Source organism: Passer domesticus, chromosome 19 (genome assembly GCF_036417665.1).
Source record: "Passer domesticus isolate bPasDom1 chromosome 19, bPasDom1.hap1, whole genome shotgun sequence".
Lineage (NCBI taxonomy): Eukaryota > Metazoa > Chordata > Aves > Passeriformes > Passeridae > Passer > Passer domesticus.
Window position 1 is genome coordinate 2,542,196 of NC_087492.1, and position 22,350 is coordinate 2,564,545.

The 22,350-nt window shown below is 41.6% G+C and overlaps 2 protein-coding genes across 5 annotated transcripts in view; one reads left to right on the forward strand and one right to left on the reverse strand.

Moving 5' to 3' along the window:
- RNFT1 (ring finger protein, transmembrane 1) overlaps positions 1 to 5,946 on the forward strand; it is an 8,447-nt gene extending 2,501 nt beyond the window's left edge. The window contains exons 3-9 of the mRNA XM_064395013.1: positions 177 to 253; positions 818 to 918; positions 1,771 to 1,924; positions 3,341 to 3,499; positions 4,258 to 4,323; positions 4,745 to 4,846; positions 5,026 to 5,946. Of these exons, the coding sequence (XP_064251083.1) occupies positions 177 to 253; positions 818 to 918; positions 1,771 to 1,924; positions 3,341 to 3,499; positions 4,258 to 4,323; positions 4,745 to 4,846; positions 5,026 to 5,160 (794 nt within the window). The 3' untranslated portion in view covers positions 5,161 to 5,946. The remainder of the gene's footprint in view (positions 1 to 176; positions 254 to 817; positions 919 to 1,770; positions 1,925 to 3,340; positions 3,500 to 4,257; positions 4,324 to 4,744; positions 4,847 to 5,025) is intronic.
- A 1,637-nt stretch (positions 5,947 to 7,583) lies between these two features.
- Positions 7,584 to 22,321, reverse strand: RPS6KB1 (ribosomal protein S6 kinase B1). Of its 4 annotated transcripts, none has more exons than XM_064395010.1 (15): positions 22,095 to 22,321; positions 18,989 to 19,038; positions 18,290 to 18,410; positions 17,907 to 17,975; positions 17,336 to 17,483; positions 16,655 to 16,712; positions 16,222 to 16,322; positions 15,270 to 15,360; positions 14,988 to 15,078; positions 14,564 to 14,671; positions 14,205 to 14,267; positions 13,386 to 13,463; positions 11,978 to 12,085; positions 11,356 to 11,468; positions 7,584 to 10,888 (listed from the first exon to the last, which is right to left on the reverse strand). In XM_064395010.1, the coding sequence occupies exons 1-15, from the start codon at positions 22,164 to 22,166 to the stop codon at positions 10,651 to 10,653; spliced, it is 1,509 nt and encodes a 502-aa protein (XP_064251080.1). In that variant the 5' UTR covers positions 22,167 to 22,321; the 3' UTR covers positions 7,584 to 10,650. The 4 variants fall into 4 exon arrangements, 3 of the variants coding, with proteins under 3 accessions (XP_064251080.1, XP_064251081.1, XP_064251082.1); XM_064395011.1 differs by lacking the exon at positions 22,095 to 22,321 and adding an exon at positions 20,894 to 21,275; XM_064395012.1 differs by lacking the exons at positions 7,584 to 10,888; positions 11,356 to 11,468; positions 11,978 to 12,085 and adding an exon at positions 12,092 to 12,271 and having other exon boundaries at positions 22,095 to 22,284.
- Between the last annotated feature and the right edge of the window lie 29 nt (positions 22,322 to 22,350).

A 22,350-nucleotide genomic window follows, 5' to 3' on the forward strand; every position in this document is an offset into this window, starting at 1 on the left:
AGTGGCTTCTGTTTCCTTTGCTGGCATATGTACAATGTGCTTAATTATCCTGGCTTGAGAGTCTGAGCTATTAATTCTAATTACAAAGACATATTAGAAGTGGCTGCTTTTTAACCCAGTTCAGTGATTTTTTTTTTTCCTTTTCATGTTTATAACTGATCCTATTTTCCTAATAGGCATTTCTCTTGGAATCGGGCTGCTAACAACTTATGCATATGCAAACAAAAGCATAGTAAATCAGGTTTTTCTCAGAGTAAGTATCACCCTATGCAACAAAATTCTTTTAGTTAAGCAAGACTTTAACAAGTTAATCATTTTTGAAAGAAATGTGAATAGACATGTTGTTTTATTTACTTAATAATATTAGCTGTCAAGATAGAAGTAAAGTCTTAATGCTTCTGTACAGGGGAACTTCTCAGATAACAAGGTTTGCAAAATTCAAGGGGGTGTTTTTTTTCCCCTCTGACTTTGACTATTGAAATCACTTTTTTGTAAGTTATGGATTAACTTCTTAACTATATTAGTGGGATGAAATAGCAGTTGACAGTTTAAATCTTCAGCTCTGTGTCCGCTCCCAGAGGGAAACCTTTTTCTTCAGAGTGGGGTGGGTTTTGGTTGTCTTTAGAAAAAACCTTGGTACACCTAGAAATTGGTAGGTTGAAAATACTAAAATTACTGCTTTACCTTCCCACTGAGTTCTCCTGTTTTATGGGGTCTAAACCCCTAAGATAAAGTCCCCTGGTAGTCCTGGTGTTTGGGATGTGTTTCAGCACTGCTCTGAGGCAAGGACTGCAATGTGTCTTTACCCCCCCTGCAGGAACGGTGCTCCAGGCTGCAGTGCACTTGGGTGCTCCTCTACCTGAGTGGGTCATCTCTGCTCTTGTATTACACCTTCCACTCTCAGTCCCTGTATCACAGGTGAGTGTAGAAACAGCTCTACCCCACCATACATGGCTCAGACATTAACTGGGGACACTTTGTCCGCTGTTTTTATTTAATTGTTATTACACCTTCCACTCTCAGTCCCTGTATCACAGGTGAGTGTAGAAACAGCTCTACCCCACCATAAATGGCTCAGATATTAACTGGGGACACTTTGTCTGCTGTTTTTATTTAATTGTTATTACACCTTCCACTCTCAGTCCCTGTATCACAGGTGAGTGTAGAAACAGCTCTACCCCACCATACATGGCTCAGACATTAACTGGGGACACTTTGTCTGCTGTTTTTCTTTAATTGTGGCATTGGTTTGTCTTTCACTTTAATCTCCATTCCTCCCCTTCTGCCAAATTTAACAGGTGCTGTCCTTAAAAACAGTATGTTGGAATTTGCTAGACTCCATACTTGATTTAATGGCACTGCTGTACCACAGAGAACATTCCTGGCTTTGACTGCCAGCTCTGACCCTTGGGAATACCAAACGTGGCATCCTGGGGCTCTGGAGTTTATGACTCCGACTGATTTCCCCCTTGACCATTCTGTAGCTGCAGCCTTGGCTGGAAATCAAAGGCTCAGTGCCAAACTGAGACAGCAAACTGAGCTCTGGAGGATGGGGGCTGTGATGAAGATCCAGCAAAGCAGGTTCCAGGATGGAAAAGTTGTCAGAGATCCTCAGTGATCCATTTACAATGAGCAGTTCATTTTCTTAGCAAATGTTTTCCCTCGGTGTGAACCAAGTTTCCTTTTTTAATTAAACCTGCTGTGATAATCTCAGGTTACAGTTTCCTCTAAATAGGGTGCTCCAGTAACTTCTGATACTTCTTTTTGTAGCTTAATCTTCTTAAGCCCCACTGTGGATTTTATGAACTTTTGGGAGGTGCTTTGGATTGTGGGAGTCACAGACTTTATTCTGAAATTCCTCTTCATGGGCTTGAAGTGCTTTATTCTCCTGGTGCCTTCTTTTATCATGTCCTTTAAATCCAAGGTAAGGAAACAAGCTGGAGTTTTGATTCCTTGTGAAGATTCTCTTATGGTAAAAGTAATTAATTATTAAATTCTACCCAGAGAAAAATCTTTAATTAAATGTCTGTATATAATCCACCACTACACCGTGGGCAGGAAAACCCTGTGGATTTCATGTTCTTCTCTGCTTGGTGCTAAAAAAGGTTTTCAGTCTGATCAGAAACAATTGCTTGCATTATATCATTGGATAAATGGGTTTATTTCTGTCTCCAAGTTGGGGGTTGGAGCAAACCTTTTATTTTCTGCTCTGTAGGAATGTGTACACAGGCAGTTGGCCTGGAGCAGCTGGGGCACAGCAAATTTTGCACATGCTCAACAAGAACAGTCAAGATTTTAAGATCTGCACGTGCATACAGCTGGTTTTTTTTCTGTCTCTTCAAAAATAATCCTGAATTTTTTTTGTTGTTAATAAACTTAAGGAATATTTGTGTCGGATCAAGAAATTTGATGCACAGTTTAATTTCTCAAGTCAGTGAGGTTTAATAATTTTCTCAGAAGCTTACACTCACTGGTGGTGTATTTATTTTTATCTGCTTCCCAAGGTGAGGCAGGCAAAACCAATTACATTTTATCTTAAAATTGCAATTACTAGTGCTGGTTCAGAAAAAATAAATCAGCGAGTACAGTTTGATGTGGTAGCATTTGAACAGGGTGTTTTGGGACGTTTTTATCTCTTGTAATGTACCAGAACAAGTTCTTCTGAGCTACAACTGGCTTCTCTAAATACTGATTTATAATCAAGATCTCTATTTTTTTTTTCTACAGCTAGTGATGTAACATGAAAAAAAGTTATTGAAAATTCCATTACACCATGGCTAAACTAGAGAAAGAATCTGCTCAATAGTGGCAAATTGTGGCATCATCCAGTGTACATTATAGAAAGAGTTACAAACACATTTTTAAGAAAAACTTACTTTATTTCCTTAAAAGCTAAGCTAAATATTTATTATACATGTACACACAGAATGTTCATGTAATGAGCCTTATTCTCACTTTTAAACCTGAGTGCAGGACACAACTCTGGCCCATGACAAGCTGATCTCTGTGACCAAATTTGTGTTTTTCTCCTTTTTCATGTAACTTTGCTTTTTTTAATGCTTATGAAATTAAGTCTGACAGCCTTGTTAAGTAGGTAGGCATCTGCCAAGCCATCCCAGTTCAGCCTATAATTTGATTTTCTGCAGTCCAGCAATCAATCCTGTTCCTGTTACTTGGACAGTTGTGAGACTCATCCTCTGATCTTTTTTTTTCTGTGCTTCACATTGAATTGTTTCATTACAAGAAGCTACTCCAAAGAATAACAATGCATCTTTTCTGTGTCTTTTGCACATCCTTGGAGTTTTAAATCTTGAGCTGTTCCTTTGCATGTCTTGCTTAGGGCTACTGGTACATGCTGTTAGAAGAACTCTGCCAGTATTACCGTATGTTTGTCCCCATACCAGTTTGGTTCCGTTACCTCATGGCCTATGGGGAGCTGGACACTGCCCTGGGATGGACCCTTGGCATTCTGCTGGGCCTTCTCTACCTCATCCTCAAGGTATGCAAGCTTTAGACTCTGCTCAGATTTTGTATAGAATTCTCAAGTGGTTTTCTGCAGGAATAATCAGTGGAGGGTTGCAGACACATTTCTGAACATTCCCCTCTGAGCTCACTGCCAAGTTGCTTCAGTTTGCTGCAGCCTTCCAGGAGCACTGGCTGAGGACTAAAATCATCTTTGTCTAGCAATAAACTGCAAAGCAGAGGACACAGCTGCCATAGATTCACTCACATCAGACACAGAACTTGCAAAAATAAAGATAAAATTACAGCTAAAAGAGTCACCATTTTCCAATAAATGAAATTTTCTCTGTTGGAGTATCCTGAGTGATGCTAAAGAAGTTAACCATCTTCCTGCTGGCTCTCTGCTTCTCTCCAAAGAGCTCATCTGCCCCAAATGTAACCATTTGGCTTTAAAAATGACCAACACTTCCCCATGCTCTGGTACCTTAATTCCAGGACTAAAGACCATTGCAAGTGTGATAATAATGCTGCTACATTTGCACTCCATTGCTTCATTTCAGAAACTCAACACTCTTAAAAACCAGACCCCTCCTAAGAAAAACTTCAGCCTAAATTCTTCATTTGGTCACATTTAAACATTTAAAATAGGGTCAAGCTGAACTGTTGCTGTGCTTATGTGACTTCCAACATCCAACCAGCAGTGAGACTTCCAGTGCTGGAATCAAAAGCTTGGGAGCTTTTTAGTTCACAGTGAAAAAATACTAAGCATAACTCAAGTTTTCTTTCCCATTGCAGCTTTTGAGCTTTTTTGGACAATGGAGAAACTTCAGGCAGGTCTTACGGATATTTTTTACGCGCCCAGTGAGTACTGAATTCTCTTATGACAAAACCATAACCCCAGTTGAGATGAAAATCCTTCTGGAAATTCCTCACTCCTATTCCTTTGTATTGTTTTAGCAATAAACAAATGCAATTTTAAATTAACCCCTGTATAGTCATTCTCCCATTTCAGTCTCAGTTCCTTGACTGAAGGATAGTGGTGTCACCTGAACAACCAAATCACCCACAAAAAAAATCTGCACATGCCTTCAGATAAAAGGATGTGAAATAATCCTTTTTTCCTGCTTCTACTTTAAAATTAGCAGTGTTCCTTTAGATTAGGGATTTAAGTTTCCCTGACACAGCAGCCCTTACTCCAAATTCCTTTCTGTCCTGGTATTTGGGTGTGGCTTTTCCATCCCCCTCAAAATTAAATTTTTGCTGCAAATCCTTTGTTTTCCAGCACTATGGGGTGCCAGCCAGCAAGAGACAGTGCTCTGAATCTGATGATATTTGTTCCATTTGCCAAGCTGAATTTCAGAAGCCTATTCTGCTGATCTGTCAGGTAATACACATAATCCCAATTATTTTTTTTTAATTAAAGAATATTTTTAAATTCTGTTACACAAGACAACATAAAACTAGATGAGTGTATGTTTGATGATTATTTTTAGAAATCAGACTGTACAAATAATATAAATGGAAGAGCATAGAAGCTCTAAGTTGTCATTCTTTTCATTCCAGCACACATTTTGTGAAGAATGCATCTCTTTATGGTTTAATAGAGAAAAAACCTGTCCACTCTGCAGAACTGTTATTTCAGACCATGTTAACAAGTGGAAGGATGGAGCCACATCTATGCATCTCCAGATTTTCTAAAGCTTGTCAAACAACTTGGGTTCCAGTTTGTTTGTTCACACTAAGGTTTTTCAGTTGACTGCAGATTAAGCTGTAGGTGGCACAAGGAAGGAGTTTCCAAATTCCAGATACCATGTATTTAAACAGTGCAGAAAATGGCAACTTGACCTTTTCTAAGTAGAGAAAACTTTTCAGAATGAATGCAGAAAAAGCCAGCATTGCTTCTCTTGTGTTCTCATAGGAAACAGTCAGATCCTTGAAATGTGCTGCATTACTTCTTAATTCAGCATTTTCTTTTATGATTTCAGTAGGGTTCCAGACTGTACTAAACTGTATTTATCCTTCTAACACTACCCAAGCCAAAAGGTCAACCTACTGATTTTATTAAGATTATGAGCAAATTTTATACTCTGGACTGCAGTGAGAATTAGAGCTGCTTGTCACTCTTGGCATTAAAGATCTTTAATGCTTGCCCAGTAAATGAGAGAAAAGAGCTTTTTAATGCACCTGGAACAGCAACTATTTCTCACTGCACCTGTAGATAAGCACAAGAATAAGGTATTTCCCCTTTAGGTTCTTGCAGGCTTCTAATGGATCCTTGGCTTAATCTTTTGGCTTTAAACCAACCACTGATGTTAGTTTTTTACTTGGCATTTTATAAAGCTGGTATTTTTAAAAGAAATCTTTAATACTATATTTTTGTCATAATAGGAACCAGATTTTCTTACAGGGGAGAATCTATTTTATACTCTATTTGCAATTTGTAGTTTGCATTAAAATCAGAGAGAATAAATGCATTTGAATCTATTTGTTTGGTGCATGTTGAATAAAGGAAGATTCCTTATTGTTTTGGTATTAACTCATGTAAGCACATAACAGCTGCTCACTGCCAGGTGTATTTTTCTTGTTGAAGAAAACAAAAACCTTTTAAATGTTACAATTTATTCATGATTTTTGATGTTATTTCTAGCACTAACTTCTGTGTAACCTCACTTTCTTCCCTGATTTTCTTTTTTCACTTTGCTATTTAGATCAGACTGAAAACATAACTCAAATGATTCTATTACAGGAAAGTTACATTTAGTTACCATTAACTTGAGCTTCTCTTGCCTGAAGATATTCAGGAAACTTGTAAATTCAGGACAAACAATTAGAAAGTGAAATACACCTAAAGGTATTCACCCTGCTCCAAGGGCAGAATCCAATATTCAGAATAAAAATCTAATGAGATGGAAGATTCAAACTAAGAAATATCATTACATCTGGCCTGTAAAGCTCAAGATTATTTTATGGAGCACAACAAAGTGTTGGTGCTTTCAGTCAGCCCTGATCCTTTGGTCTTTGGCTACAACATTGTAGTAACAACTGCAGTAAGTGTGGAGACAGGTCAAAACCAGGGACCAGGGAACAATTTCTCTTCTTTCTCTCCTTCTGTTGATTTTTCTATCCAAACCCAGTAACATTAACAAACATGTTTTATTAAAAAAAAAAGAGATGTTGGTCAACTGGTTTAGATTTACACTTCATCAGTCAAACAAGTCATTCTCATCTTAGTTACAGACAGGGAAAAAAGTGAGTAAGTGACATCCAGGGATGGCATCTCTGTGACCCAAGGACTCCTCCTGATCCAGGCCAGGGCCACAGCCACCAGCAGCTGTGTCTGCAGGGACACACAAGGTGACACACAAGGTGACAAATGACAAGCAACAGCCACTTTTAAGAACCCAGGGGAAAGTACCAGGAGGAGCCTCTCTTGGGTCTTTAGGTTCTGAGGGAATTCCTCCTCCATTTCCCATCACAGCTCTCAGGAATGACAATGATTTACATTTCCTGTTATTCTTAGGGCCTACCTACTTCCTAAAATAAAAACAAATAGGTCACTTGGATTAATACATGTTTAAATTTGCATTTAGTTGCTATTCACATCCACCTTATTTAGCTCTTGAGGAAACTGTGAGAGATGAAAAGCAGGACAGGGATTACCTTTGTTTCTGCTAAGGCAGCTCAGGGCTGTTCTTGCAGACAGCTACAGATGGATTTAGTCTAGAAAAGAGCAACTGGAGAAGTTCATATATGGGACCTGCACACAAGGATTTGCAGGAAAAATATTCAAGTAATTTGCTTTGTTCTAAATGAGTTCTCCTTTGGATAAACTGAACTGGGGAAATGAAACAGCAACGAGCCTGCTGCAGAGACAGAATTCAAACAAACCAACCAAAGGCCAAACATCTGCCCTAAAACCAGAACAGCCTCCTCAATGTTTGATGCACTTTTTGATTAACACTGAGAGCAGGTTGGGAGTTGATACTGAAAAGAGAACAGGCCCAAAATAAACTTCAACTGTACACTCAGAGTGGACTCAAATATGAAATGTTCTCCAGCAGTTCAGCTTTTAAACAGCACAGCAAAAAAAAAAAAGGATATTCAAAAGAACAATTGACTCGTTGATTTTTATCTTTTATTATGAGCTAATACCAGGATGACATTCAAATGTCAGATGGCACAATTAAGACAGTCTTGGTAGGAATTATTCCAGCATTCCCAAAATTACAATTTAGTACACGAATGGCATCAAATGTATGCATCACTCCCACAGAGAAAAATTATGGAATTCTGAATATTTTCTACCAGAATAGTTTCTGCATCAAATGGGAAAAAGAAAAACTGCTGGTAACACAGCTGACCTAGAAACCTTTTCTGGTAATGACCTGCAGAACAAAATATTTCCCTATTTAACATCTAGTAAAAAAAAATATGACTTTTGTTCAAGTTTAATACTTTTATATGGTTAGCCACAACAGGTATTAACCTCAGTTTTACTATACTTTTGTAATGCTACAAAAATCCTATAAAATCAAATTATAGTGAATTTTTCAGTGATTATAATTAAAAAAGCGCAGCTTGTACAAAATAAAAAAAATAAGATTCTATACTCTAATGAAAAATTTAAGACATTTTTAAATGAACAAAAGAAAGCACTTGTTAAGCTCTCCAATATTCAATGCATTCTGCACTTATCTGAAATAGCCAGACAGGAGCTAGAACTCCACTCCCCTTAGTTCACAACTAGTAATTTTGACACTATTATATATATATATAGAGGATCTATGTCTGATATTTTTACAAATAAATACAGGATAAACCATATTGCATAGTGTGTGCTTGCTGTCTGAGTCACACTCCCAAAGTTTCACAGTTATGGTAGGGAATTCAACTTACAATCTAGGGGCTGAAACATTGACAGTACATGGAATTTCCTTGGAAAACCAGGGGGTTGGGTTTGTGATTGATCAGTGAACTCAGACAAACAACTCTTGCCATTCTTGCCAGCCATTAAACCTTTAATTCCACTGGACAGTTCTATCCAGCCAAGCAAAAAGCAACTGTTAGCTGTAACTAGGACCAAGAGAGATCTGCCTCTAAAAAGTTCTTTTTTTTTTCTTTTTCAACCAAGTTCCTTTATCCTCAGTGAATTTCAGGCAAGTCCAGGTGTTGTGTGTTTGCAGACAGGCCCAGTGCAAACACTCCTGGGTTTTGGTTCCACCAAATCACCCGTGGCCACGTCACCAACTGAACAATGGCAATCTTCCAGTATGTCACTGTAAGGTAACTTGATTTTTCTGCTAAAACTAAAAAAAAAAATCTATATTTTTCAACAAAAGGCTTATCAGGAAGTTAAAAAAAAAAAACCAAAACCTAATTTTTGCTCAATCATAACCATTTTTATGTGTTGCTTCTTTGTTAGCATCAAGGTATCGCTGAATCCTTCTGCCCTGCCAGCTTCAGCAAAGAGCACTGGGACTGGATTCAATGCTTACAGAGAGTTTATGGCTTGGATCCTATGGCTCAAAAAGATTCAGTATCCACAGAGTAAGCAGAATCTAGAATTAAAAAATCCCTACTGTTGTGAAACACCAGAAGTAGACTTTGCACAGTTTGACTAAAAGATAATGCAACGTGTGGCAGGCAAAAAGTGACAGGACTTGTATGCAGCTGCATGATCATCTCCACACACACGCACACACCATCCACACTCTAACTCTAGGGTAAAGCTCTGCAGATATTAACCCTTTCACCAGCTATGTTCATGGAAATGCTTTCTCTTTAAGGCAGGAAGTATTTAAAGTAAGGTAAAGTTTTACCTTTATTTTATTCTTTGTACCTGTAAGTCAGTTGTACAGATCGTGACAATTTTAAAAACATAAATAGTGTCCTTAAGAACATGTTTGCTAAATTAAAGTTTTGCTAAAGTTCTGACCCACTGTGGAAGACATTCACTGAAAGGCCATTGAACACTTTTCTCATACAATCAGCAAATTTATTGCCCCAGCATAGAAAAAAAATGTTGATAAATTTAGAAATGTATAATGGCAGGAAACTACCATAAGCAAAATTTCATTAATAATAATTTAAAAAATCCTCAAATTCTTACCCACTGGTTACAAAAATATTTATTTCCTTATACTCTGGAGGATTTGTCTGTGTTTCCTGTGGTACTTCCTGGAGATTTCTACTGACCTTGTGTTCTGCTCTCTGTTGGCCTCTGTGGGTAAGAATCTGAGCTGCCAAGCCGTGCCCAGCGGAGGCCCGGCGTGTACAGAAGTGATGTTTCCCAGTGAAATGTCTGCTGAGGACAGGCATGAAATAAGCAGGACGTGTGTGAGCCCGTGGCTTCCAGTTAAGCCTAGAACATAGCAGCAGTGCTGTTTGATTAGATCCATTTGTCTCTGCAGGAACAAACAGGGATTTCAGCGGGGGAAGCAGGGAAACAGTTCTCTCCCACCCCACACTGCCAGGCTGGTCAGTGAGTGATTCATTTATTGATTGGTTGGTTCATGAGGAGGAGAATCAGAACTAGAGCCTTGAACTTTCTTCACAGCAACCAATTAAGTTTGCCTTTTTCATTTTGGGATACTTTCCATAATGAGCTGAATCAAAAAATCTATTTGAAAAATATATTTTTTTTATATATATATATATAAAAAAAACTCATTATGTTTTGAATGTGAAACACCAATTAAGTTTAGCTTTCCTCTTTGATTCCACCCCATTGTAGGGAACCGCTTAACGAAGCTTGCATGCTAATTACCCCTCAGCTGCAAGCCTGCAGGCATTCCAAACTCTGCCTAGTGAAAGGGCCAACCCTCCTCGACACATTCACGACTACACCAGTGATTCTGAAGCAACATCCTGCCCCTTAATACTGTCAGTTTCGAGCTCTCAAGCTGAAAGATCCTTGATAAGGTGAGAAGATGTCACTGGAATCAGTAAGATGATGTGCCTAGAGTTCTGCAATACCATTTGCTAAAGTTTGGTTTTTTTTATGCACCATTGATTGACAGGAAAAAAAAAATCCGTTTCTCTTTGCTTTCCAAGTCTCTCTGTGCAATGACCGATTCTTTGATACTGTCACTTTTCCAAAGCAAACCAAACAAGCCCTCCAATTCCAGCCTCAGGGGGCTCACGTCCATCCTTGGTCTGCACCTTGCAAGGCTCACAGAGATGGTGGTGTCATAGATTCATGCGCAAGTGCTCCGGCCGTTTGGAGATCATGGGGAAAGCCTGTTTTTTGTAGGGCCCAGAGTTTGGTTGCCGGATTGGAAGTGGTGCTGAAGCCTCTCCACAGACTGTCACATCCATTTGTTCTATTCCACTGGTCTCCATCGGGTATTCCACAGGTGGCTGGGTGTTGGATGCGCCGGCAGAAGCACCTCTTCCCCAGAACTCCCCAGGGGAAAACTTGACAGGGCTTTAAAACAAGAAATACAGAAAATCAGAGACACATCTCAGCACCGAGGTGTTCCCTTACTCTGCAGGAAGCTGCACTCAGTTTCTATGGAGAAGCAAATCTAATTCTTCCTTCCACTTCCAGGAGTCTGAGAAATTTCCATGTCTGGCTTCTACCACAGCCTCTTGTAAAAATCTCTCATTTTGAGGTGATAGCAGAAGGGTTTTTCTGTACTAACACAGTTCTTTAGTGCTTAGGGTGTTCTGAAACAGTTTTGGCTGTATCAGCACTGAAAAGCAACAAATTAGAACTTCATGTGCTGCCCAGCACCACAGATTTGTCTTTAATAATGTGGTTTATAAAACACAATCACTTCTAATGGAAGTGCTGGGCTTACTCAGAAGCAAGGCTGTATTTTATATTTCTAGTGCTTCAACTACTTGTCAAAAAGTGTATTACAAAAAAAAAAGAAAAAGAAGATAAAGTACCTGACTGGTGTCCTAGGGCTACCTATGAATCTGCGAGGTGATCGAATTTTTGGTTCAAAAGAAAATTTCTCTTTTACGCTTTCAAGTACAGATGGAGCCACGTACGTGAAACCCTGCAAAACAGGAAAAGGGCACTGCAACTCTCAGGCAAGGATGCATTCAGGATCACTTGTAGAGTTATGAAAATCTGATTATCACAGGAAAATTATAGAAAGGAGAGTCAGTGTAGACAGAGGAACTCCTTGAAGCAAACAGTGGGACTTCAAGGAGTTGCTACACCGCAGCTATTTCTCCTCAGATCACAGATTCCCACAGACACACTCAATTTAATTCATTTTGCTCTCTGGACTGGCCACTGTTGTCCCTGCATGGCTGTGAAAGCAATGCCAGGGTTCACAGTGCAACTCTGGATCAGAATGCTGACATTCCACAAGGGCAGCACTGTTTGTTGGCTGCTGGATAATGACAACATCAGCAATAACCAGAGTACCTTCAAAGCCTTTAAACATTTCAAACCTGTTACAGGATTTGGGTTTAGTTATGAGAGTTTGCTTCAAGGTGTTAGGAGTCAACAGAATGGATTTAGCCCCCACTTCCAGCAGCACAGTCACTCCTCACTCACCAGAAAGACCTGGTTGGCACTTTCACTGAGAGTTGAGTCATCTGGGCTATCAACAGGTGTCTGACGTGTAAACTTTGAATCAAACTGGCTCACATCCTCTTCAGATTGCTTTGCAAAAACAAAATGATTAAGGGTTTATATTACAGATATCAACCAAATGGCTCAGCGGTGAGCAGTGCAGCCTCTGGATGGAGTTCATTCCATGGGTTTTTGGCAGAGCTCTGCTGGAGGAAAACCCTGGAGTGGTGTCGGAATCCTGTCGCTGCCAGTGGGAGGTCACTATGGGCACTGCCACTGAGAAATAAAGGCAAGGGGGAGGGGCAAAAATTATGGATCAAAAAGGAACACGAATTAAAAAGATGTCTTAGAAAAAAAAATCTAAAATTACAAACAAAAACTTTAGAAATAAAATGCCAGTTTCTTGCAAGTTTAGCCCTTGTCACAACCAGTATAGAACAGTTGCAACTATTTAGTTTTTGGAGGCCTCTCCAGAGAGTTTTGTCATGTTTTTGCAGGTACAGAAGTGTTCATAGTCTGAGGGATAGAGGACAACTCTAATGAGGAATATTGTTTTATTTGCTTAAAGAAGAGCAGTAATTCCAAACTCCCTTCTTTATTCCCATGTGTCACTGGAAAGGCAGCAGGTACTCATTTGTGCAGCCTTCATGCAACCATGACACAAGCTGAAAAACCATCTGGTTTATACAAGAAACTTCCATAAAATGGCTACTAACAGAAAAACCCAAAACCACCTTCAGGTAAGTATTTGGAAATATCAATCTTGAGTCCTTTTGAGGGGAAAAAGGTCTGGAGTCCCCATGCTGCAGAATGCTTGACATTAGTGATGCTTAAGCCAGTTTTAGGTGAGAATTTTAGTAGCTGGGAATTATAGAGGTGGCAATACCCACAGCTGCTGGAGCTGACTGTACCAGAGGGAAAAACAGACACCATCCAAATATAAGATGGGATAATAAAAACTTCTTCATCACATCACTGTTTGAGGTAAACTCTAACTACTGCTTATAATGCACAAGATGCATTGTAAAGATTAATAAGCAAACACAGAAAATGCTTAATTAGGTGATTTAATTTACTTTTGCTTGGCAACTCTATCTAGTTGAAACTACTGACTTACTGTAGAGGGTTTAGAAGCTGATCTCAGAGTGAACTGCACTTGCAGGTCTGTTTAACCTATGGGTCAGAAGCAGGAGGAATTCAGACTGAAGCAGATCAGGTGCTAGATCAGATCTGCTTTAATTGAGGGTGAATCTGTCCCCTGAGCTGATATAACTGATGTACCAGGAACCAGTGGCACTCCAGTTTGTAAAGTGAGCGTTTCTCAGTTTTATTGAGAGCTTTGCTAAAGGCACACAGGGCATATCTCTCTCCCAGCAATCCCAGTACATACCAATAAGGGTTTAAAAGGAGGTTCCACCTTGCGTGCCAGCAGCTCGTCCCAGTTGATGTGTCTGAAGAAGGCATGAGCCTGCAGGGGGGACAAAGGCACGGTCAGCCCCTGCCCCAGGGCACAGAGCCCACAGCTTCACCACTAACATCTATCCAGACCCTTTCTCTGGGGTGTTTCTTTCCAAAATCACATTTGGTCTAGTGGAGGATATTCTGCAGCACTGCCTCAGAGTGGCTGGAAGAGCTGAGAATTGAGATCACACCTCCAAGTCAGACACACGTCCCCATTTCCTTGGAAGTGTCACAAAAAGCCAGTTTACATGCAAAATACCTCTGCATTTTCCAACTTCAGAAGTTAAACCATGACAAAACACTGCATCAATGGCAAATTATCAGAACTCTGAAATATGGAGGACTCTAATACTTGCCAATATCACCACAAAAACAAAGTCAAGCTGGAATGCTACACTTGTCCCTTCAGGGAGCTGCACTAATACAGGGTTGGCAAGGTTTTCATCAGACTGCTGAGTATCCTCACCCTTCCAGGGCTGCACAATTAGCATTGTGCAATTACTCTAGAAGATCTACTGCAAGACAGAGCTAAAGAATAGAAGTTATTTTCCAAATCTCAAATCATCTAATAGCCAGACAGCTGCTTTTGTTAAGCTTTAAAGACTTCAGGTTTTGATGAGTTGTCACATGTGGCTGCCTTTCTGCTCATTACCCTTCAAGACAGACACTCTCCTTCCCTGAGGTACCTTCAAAGCTGTTTTATTTTCAGTGAGGTCGTTCAAGAAGTCACAAGGTAAGTTCCAGTTACCTGAACTTCTCCAGCATCTCCAGGACCAGCTCCTAGACGTGAGGCAGCATTTCTTTTTAGCAGCTTGATGAGAAATAACACCCAAAAGAGCAGAATTAGTTATGCTGTTATAACCAGACTAGTTCTGCCATGAATCATCACTTCAATGAGTACTGTGCAGAATGAATACAGAACAGTCAGGAAAATCTGCATTCACTTGAAAACAGTTGTATTTTCAAGGGAAATCACTTTCTGTACCACTCAGCAAAAAAGTGACTTAATCAGTAACAAATCAAGCTTGAACTGAACAGCCACAGTGGTCTCATTATAATTCTACTTTCTACATACATGTGCAGTACTAACAATCATTAAAATTCTACCTTTTTAAGCAGATCTCTGGCTTCTTGTGTGAGGTAGGGAGGCAAGTTGAGTTTACACTTGAGAATCTTGTCAATTGTTTTCTTTCTGTTCTCCCCAGTGAAAGGAGGCTGGAAAGCACCATTGAGAAAGGAGGAAAATAAAAAAAAAAAAGGAGGAAAAAAAAAGGACTTGTTGAGATCTTTAATTTGTGTACACAGAACTCACTTCAGTCATTTATAAAGCAGGTAAAATTACTGCAAATAGGCACTGTTTGGCTAAAAGCAGCTCATGTCTGTAGGCAAACTTGAGAGCTGGATTTTGGTTCTTTCTTACTTGCAGTGTGTATATACACAATATATGTATTTATACATGCAGCTGAGTTAGGGTACAGGGAAGCAGAAAAGCTACAAAGGGAAATACATGCAATTATAACTGTGCACCTACTGCTCCAGTCAGCATGTCATACATTAATGCCCCCAAACTCCACCAGTCCACAGCACGGTTATGCCCACTCCTCATCAAGATTTCAGGGGCCCTATAAGCAGAAAAATCAAAAATATGAAAGTATTTTAATGAGCTTAATATTAATTAACTGCTATTTTCAAACAAAACCCCATTTATCAAGTAAAGTTGTCCTAAATGACTGAACCACCAGGTAAAAAAGGCAAACCACAGGCATTACCCCCAGAGCAGAGCAATACTTTTGTATTTCATCGTGCAGCTCACATGTATTCAATTGTTCCACAGAATGTGTGTGTGACTGTTCCATCGTGAATGGATTCTTTACATAACCCGAAGTCAGTCAGTTTTACATGACCTGAAATTAAATAGATCAGATTTAAGACTTGTCAGAATTCTGCTATTTGTAGAAGTAACATTGAGAAAAATTAGGAATTTTTAACATGGGTATGTAATTACTCTGAATTACTTCCACATATGGAGTGACAAAGCAATGCAGCTATAAAGCAGAACAAGGTAATCACACTTACAGAGAAAACCAAGTGCTGCCACTTGACAAACCACCAAAACTTATTCAAATACAGACAAATGTATTTAAACATAAAGACTGCAGAGCATCATTTAGCTAAAAAAGTAGGTTACTGAATTTTACTGCCTGCTTCAAAATTCACAGAATGATCTTCAACAAACTGTAAAGTGCCCTGAATAATTCAGTACGAAGACTCAGACTAAGTAAACACGTTGTTTAGGAAAACATGAAAATTCTGGGTGGTACAGATTGCCAGACTAATCAGTGTCACAGTCACTGGAACAGTGCAGTCAGGAGCTGAAACTGCTGTCAGTGGGAAGTGTCAGCTGCTGGCTAAGTCACTGCAGCCACAGATGATTTGGCATCCTACCCAAAGTGCCTTTGCTACCATCAGTCATCCCCATTGACTGAAATGCCACAGGTTCTCCTTCACAATGATCCAGAGGTGCAGAAATGGCAGATCAAGCACTCAAAACACGCCTGGCTCCATGGAACTTGAGCTTGCTGTGGCCTGTTAAACCAAGGAAGCTGTGTTTGAGGGCAATTAGCTCTGGCACCTCTTCCCTTATCCCAGGAGTGGTACAACCCTGCCACTGTTCTAAGGAGATTTCACCTAGAACTGAGGTGCTGTGACCTTTGGGAGAATTGTTTTCAAAGGACTGGCAGCCTGACTCATGACTAGAGCTCTACCTTGGTGATTAAGCATGATGTTCTCTGGCTTCAGATCCCGGTAGATGATTCCTTTTTGATGCAAGTGCCCCAGTGCCATGGAGATTTCTGCCAAGTAAAAGCTGAAAGGGAACAAAAATCAGACATATTCAATCATGCAGAGCATCTTGAGCAAATCTTTCACAGTTTTCAACCTCCAAACCTTGGCCACTGCCCTATGGACAGAGCCTCACTGAGCAGCCAGCAGTGACCCTTCTCTGTTGTTAGACTGGAGTTCCACCAGCACAAACTGGTGAGGGCAGCACAAAACTGGTGAGGGCAGCACATGTACACCCTCCCCAAACCCACTGAACTGCTCTTTCACTACCCTCCAAACTGAATGAGTAGTTAAATATAGTTTAAGCACTTGGAAAAAAACCCCAAACTATTAATTTACAAAAATAGCTTCGCTTACCAGGCTGTGTCTTCCATAAATATCCCTTCTCTCTCTAACTGCATAAATAGTTCTCCTCCTGTCATGAGAAAAAATAGATTGTACTCAATTACAAGTATCATTTTAAGTCAGTCAAAAGTCTATTTTCTAGGAAAACTATAAGCAACAGGTATTTTTGCCTGCTGTACAACAGGCTGTTTCACAAAAAAACAACTGAGCCACTGTTCTGTTACCCTCAGGATTCCAGCAACCTGCAGAAATCAGCATTTTAAAAACAAGAGCATTTCTATCCCTGTTTTTTGTAGTTACAGCTTGAAAAAATTGCTTCTGATCCGTGTCTGTTTCCCTAACCATGAAATAAGGGTAACACTTTCTTCTGTCACAAAGAACCTGCAAGGATTAAACCCTCAGGTAACTCTGTGGGATTGCAAAGAACACACAAAAATGACAAATCTAGTGGAATGAAGTTTTAAACCCCCTCTCTCCTGTACTGTCATGAAAAACAATTGTTTTATGTTTCATTCCTCTTTATTGTATGGAATTAGAAAGTTTATTCATGTTCTTCTATGTATTTTTAATACCAGCCTGTTTCAGTTTAAGACACCAAGCCATCATTAATTGGCCTTTTACTTGTAGGGTAAGAACCCCAAACTCTTGATTGTGCAAGACCCCAAGGAGGTAAAAAGAATGTCATATACTGACCACTGAGATACTCAAGGATGAGGTAGAGTTTTCCACCAGTCTGAAAGGCATAAATTAAGTCCACAATGAAGGGATGTTTCACTTCCTCCAGGATATTCCTCTCTGCTTTTGTGTGAGCTGTATCCTTGGCATTCCTTACAATCATTGCCTGCAAAAAGCAGGGATATGTGAGCACAGAGCATGCTAAACAAGGCAGACTTTTATACTGAGTTCAGTTCTGAGTTTATTAAATTACAACACTACAGAGGAGTTAGCAACAGCATTAAAAAATTACATTTCACCACAGTATCTACGTAAGAGGTTTCTTACAGTTTTAAGTCTTTATTTCATAGAATCACACAATAATTTGGCTTGGGAAGGATCTCCTGACCTATTTAAATGAGCTGCTGAGAACTACCCAGAAGAAAAAAATTGAAGTTTAATTCTAATTCCAAATGGATCTGAGTAAAAACTGTATATATCCTAGAACTTATTTTTAGGTATATTAAATCATTAGATAATTCTAAAGGGTAAATAGAGGAATAGATTTATTTTTTTTTTAGATCCAGAGAGCAGTGAAATTCAGGTTTACCTTTTTAAGAACTTTCATGGCAAATATTTTCCCGGTGTTTGCTCCGGTTACTTTTCGTACTTGGAACACCTAAACAACACCAACACAATGGCAATCACATATCTCAGCTGCATGAACTGCCACAAGCTAAAGAGCAAAGTTGTGCAAGAGAGAGAGAAAGAGAGAGAGGAGATCACCCACAAACTACGAGGCAAGAGGCAGAGACTGGATGCAGGATGACTCTGGGACATTCCCTGCTGCTTCCAGCAGTGAGGCTCTGCCAGGCACCTCAGTGCCCACCTTGGGGTGCTTCTGCTCTGTTCCACCAGGCAGAATGGACTTTGCAGAGAGGGGAATGAGAGCAAAGCCCCGGGGGAGGCAGACTGGGGGCTGGGGCTGCTGACCTTGCCGTAGCCGCCTTTGCCCAGCACGCGCAGCAGCTCGAAGCACTCCGGGCGGATCTTCTCGGGGCCTCTGTTCACGCTGGTCTCTGAAATCTCAAACTTCTCACAATGCTCCATCCCGCTGCAGAAAAGCACAACAGGGCTGTGAGTCCACCTGGCACTGAGAAGTGAGCAAATGCAAGCCCTGCCTCCCTGGGAAGTGTCTGAGTGACGGCGGCAGAGATCTGCAGGGCTCCCCCCACCAGGGGTTATTGCTGATGGGGTGCAAAGCTGCACCCTGCACTGAGAGGTTGCCTGCAGATTTTGGGGATTTATAGCAGCAAGATTTCCTTCAAGCCCCTTCAATTTAATGCACAATACACCAGAATTAAGTTTAGAGGATGAAAACCTCAAACTGACTCGGGTATTTCCTTATATCGTTATATCCATATTACAAATATTATTCAAAGGCAAGAGATTTGTTAGGAGAAACAAGGATCAAAAGACAAGCAGCAGCTTTCACCAGAATTCTTTTTATTATTGTTTTATTTCAAGATACAATTGACAAATTTTAATGTGAGGAAATAGTGAAACATCTAAAAATGGCTCAAAATGGAACCAGAAGGACAAAATTTTCTGTTTACCTTAACAATGTAACAAAATCAGAAGTTCTTTGTGGTGGGCATGAATGATACAGAATATTTTCTAGCAGCAACTTACAGGTCATATTGGCCAACTCCTCCATGGTCCATGCTCTCACTCAATTGACCCTGGGGATGAGAAGAGTACAAGAAAGATGAATTAGAAAAAGGAAAGCATTAAAAACAAATGCACTGATGTGGTTTACAATTTTTTAAGTCTGAAAAGACAAAATCTCTATTTAATTAAATAGGTCAGGAATAAAAAATTATCAGCAGAAGATCAAAAAATCTACTAAATTCTGTGCCAGATTTGCAGCACTGCCATCAGTGACACAGGGAACCCCTGTCTTACCTGGCTGCATTGTTATGCAATCACTCAAATATCACAGGTACAATTTCACACCCCCAACTGAACTTGAAAAATGTTAAGGTACTGCAAATTTCTTTCACATTCCTCTTACACAGAAATTTTTGAGTCCTATTGCAGCACTATGCAAATCAGATCAATAATAAAGATTATGTGAACAGATGAACTGGGACTCCTCTGCACTAAAAATCTACTGACAAGGTTTTAATATTTTACACTGGTAAGTCAAATCCCAATGGTGAAGAAAGAATTCAGCTTTACTGATGTGAAACACAGAAAATCAGCACTGAAGAAGTTCCTGCACTTCAGCACCAGAACCAGTCACCATTAAGGAAGGAGCTTGAAATCTGAAGAGATATTTTCCTCAAAGAATTTTAACCTGATCCCTTCCCTCTAACTGTGGCTCTGCATGGCAAAAGAAGTGCAAAGGCAGCAGACAGCTGGAATGAATGCAAATAGAATGTCAGGGCAAGCTTCTAGTGAGCTGCAGACTGTACTGGCACATTCTTATTTGGAAATATGGACACACAATAACAACTGTGAGTTTGTGGTGAACAGCCTGGGACCTACAGACTGAATAGAAATTTATTGAGTGACTTGTGAAATTCAGAGAAGCAGAAGAAAAAGAAAACCCTGAGATCTGCAAAAATCAGCCCAAGCCAAGGAGTGCATTTTAAAATATTATCCAAGTGAAAACACTAACCAAAGAAAACTCAAAACTTTCAACAGCTTCCAGACCATTTCAACGTTAAAGTTTACAGAGGCTGGTTTATTTTGGGTGATCTAAAGGGGAATTTAACTCTTGGATCCACCTACTAACACCACAGGCAATTAAGGAGTCCAAAAGATCAGGTTTGTTTCCAGCTCAGGGAGCTGCCAGCTCATGTCCTCCTGTTGATATTTATTAGAGAAATCCAGCTTATTGACATGTTTCACAATAAGAGCCACTAGAGCTGCCCTTGACCCCACTCTTAGATGCCAACAAATGAGTTTTTAAAAATCTAACCCAGAGAATAAACACCCCTCAGTGCCCAGAGCAACTCCTCCTGTTACCCAATGGCTCTGGCAAAGTTTACGTGTGCTGCTCTTGCTCCTGTGAACTCTGGGTTTCATTCTCAGTATTAATTTAACCAAAAGTCACTTCAGATTACCACTGGGATTTTTTCAGGGTTCCTTCACATTTCACACCACCAAGAAAGGCAGTGGGAAGCCACCAGCCCTTCAGTCCATACATTGTTTCATTTATTACAAACACCTAAATTAAGGCTGAGGTTTGTTTTTTTCCACCATAATAATTAGTGCAAACAACCACATGGCTTTTGAGGAAACTCCTTTCAAACAAGGCTTTAGATTTTCCAGGGTGGCTGTGCCTACTCAAACCACAGCTGAGCTCCTGGGCTCCTCCTGGCCTCAGTTTTTGGGAGACACCAGAGCAGAAATGTGACAGCAGAGTGTCCCCCTTGCTCATTCCTGGATCTGCTCTGGCTCCATCCTCTCCCAGATCCTAGCAGGACTCACACCCGTGGAGATAACTTCCATTGGAATGTTGCTCCCCTCACACATTCCTGATGTTCCCCTCCCTCCTCGCTCTTGTTTCCATCTCAAGCCCATTCTCACCCCTCTCATCTGTTTGCCAAGAGGCACCCGGGACCAACCAAGGCTGCCAAAGTCCATGGAGATGTCAGTCATGGCAAGGTTTTCAAATCCACAATGGTTTCATTGTTCCCTGAGGCTGAATCACAGGAACACCAGAGGGAACAAACTCAGCTTTCTGGCCACCTCGATCAGAACCTGTTCTTGGCAGCATTAACAGGGTGATGCAAGAAACATTTTCTGAAGCCAAGTGTTGTATGGATTACTGGGGGGACAGCCAGAGCTTCTCCTGCAGGCTGAGAAGCTTTCAAGCCTTCAGCTGTCACAACAATGTCTCTGCAGGCTCCACGGAGTGAGGGTAACAGAATATCTGCTTATCTCCCCACGGGATCGACAGCAAACATGGAAGGGACTTTCTACAAGGGAGGGAGGTTTAGATAAGATATTAGGGGGAAATCCTGCCCTGGGAGGGTGGGGAGAGCCTGGCACAGGGTGCCCAGAGAAGCTGTGGCTGCCCCATCCCGGGAAGTGCCCAAGGGCAGGGCTTGGAGCCACCTGGGGAGAGGGGAAGGTGGCCTGAGGTGATCTTTAAGATCCATTCCAACCCAAAGAGTTCCGTGATTCCATGACCTCAAAGACTACAAGACTGTCATTAGCATTTAAAGAGCAGAAAATAAACCTGGTGCCAGTTTGAGCAACAGCAAAGGGTTAATACACGAAACAACACCCAAAAGCAACACAAGATCCAGAAAAACACAAACAGAGGTGATGCAACAAAACCCCCGGGGGGCTTTGCCAGGACCTAGGCGAGCACCGCGAGCTGCAAAGGGCACATCAGCCGGGAGCGCCGGGCTGGAGCAGCCCGACCCGCCGAGCGCAGCATTTCAAACCTCGCCGCTCAATTTTGGCGCCAGAGCCGCCGCTTCACACGGCTCCAGAAAGATCGGCATTCCTGCGCTGACGTCCGGGCATGTGACAATACAGAAATCATTAAAAAAAAACCAAAAAAAAAACCCGGTGCGGCGCCCGTGCCGCGATCCCGGCGCCGGAGTCGGGCGGGCAGAGCCGCGCTGTCCCGGGCCGGCTGGGGCTCGGCTCGGGCTCTGCCCGGGCACGGCCGCGCTCCCGCCGCCGCCCCAGCGCGGCCCCCGCCCGGCCCCGCGGCGCCTCCCGCGCCCGCCCTCAGGCCCCGCGGCCTCCCCCGCGCCCTGCCCGCCGCTCTCACCCCCTCCTCCAGCTCCTCGTCCGAGCCCGCCTCCTCGGGCTGGTCCAGGTCGATGTCGAAGACTCCCGCCATGGCGCCGCCGCCCCTCGCTGGCTCCGCCGGGTGCCCGGGGCCTGCGCCGCCTCATGGGCCCGCGCCCCGCAGCGCCGCCGCGGCCGCCATCACCGGCTGCGCGGCCGCAGCGCGCCTGCGCCCGCCGCCCCGCCCGCGCCCGCCGCGCACGCGCAGCGCGCCGCCCGGCCCCGCCGAGCCTGCG

Coding starts and splice junctions, on each gene's coding strand:
- RPS6KB1 (XM_064395010.1), bottom strand. CDS start 22,166: ATGGCGGGAGTCTTCGACATCGACCTGGACCAGCCCGAGGAGGCGGGC. Junction 18,411..18,988: donor GGAGTTGGCCAATATGACCT/GTAAGTTGCTGC, acceptor GCTTTTCTGCAG/CGGGATGGAGCATTGTGAGA. Junction 17,484..17,906: donor CCATGAAAGTTCTTAAAAAG/GTAAACCTGAAT, acceptor TGCTTTTTGCAG/GCAATGATTGTAAGGAATGC.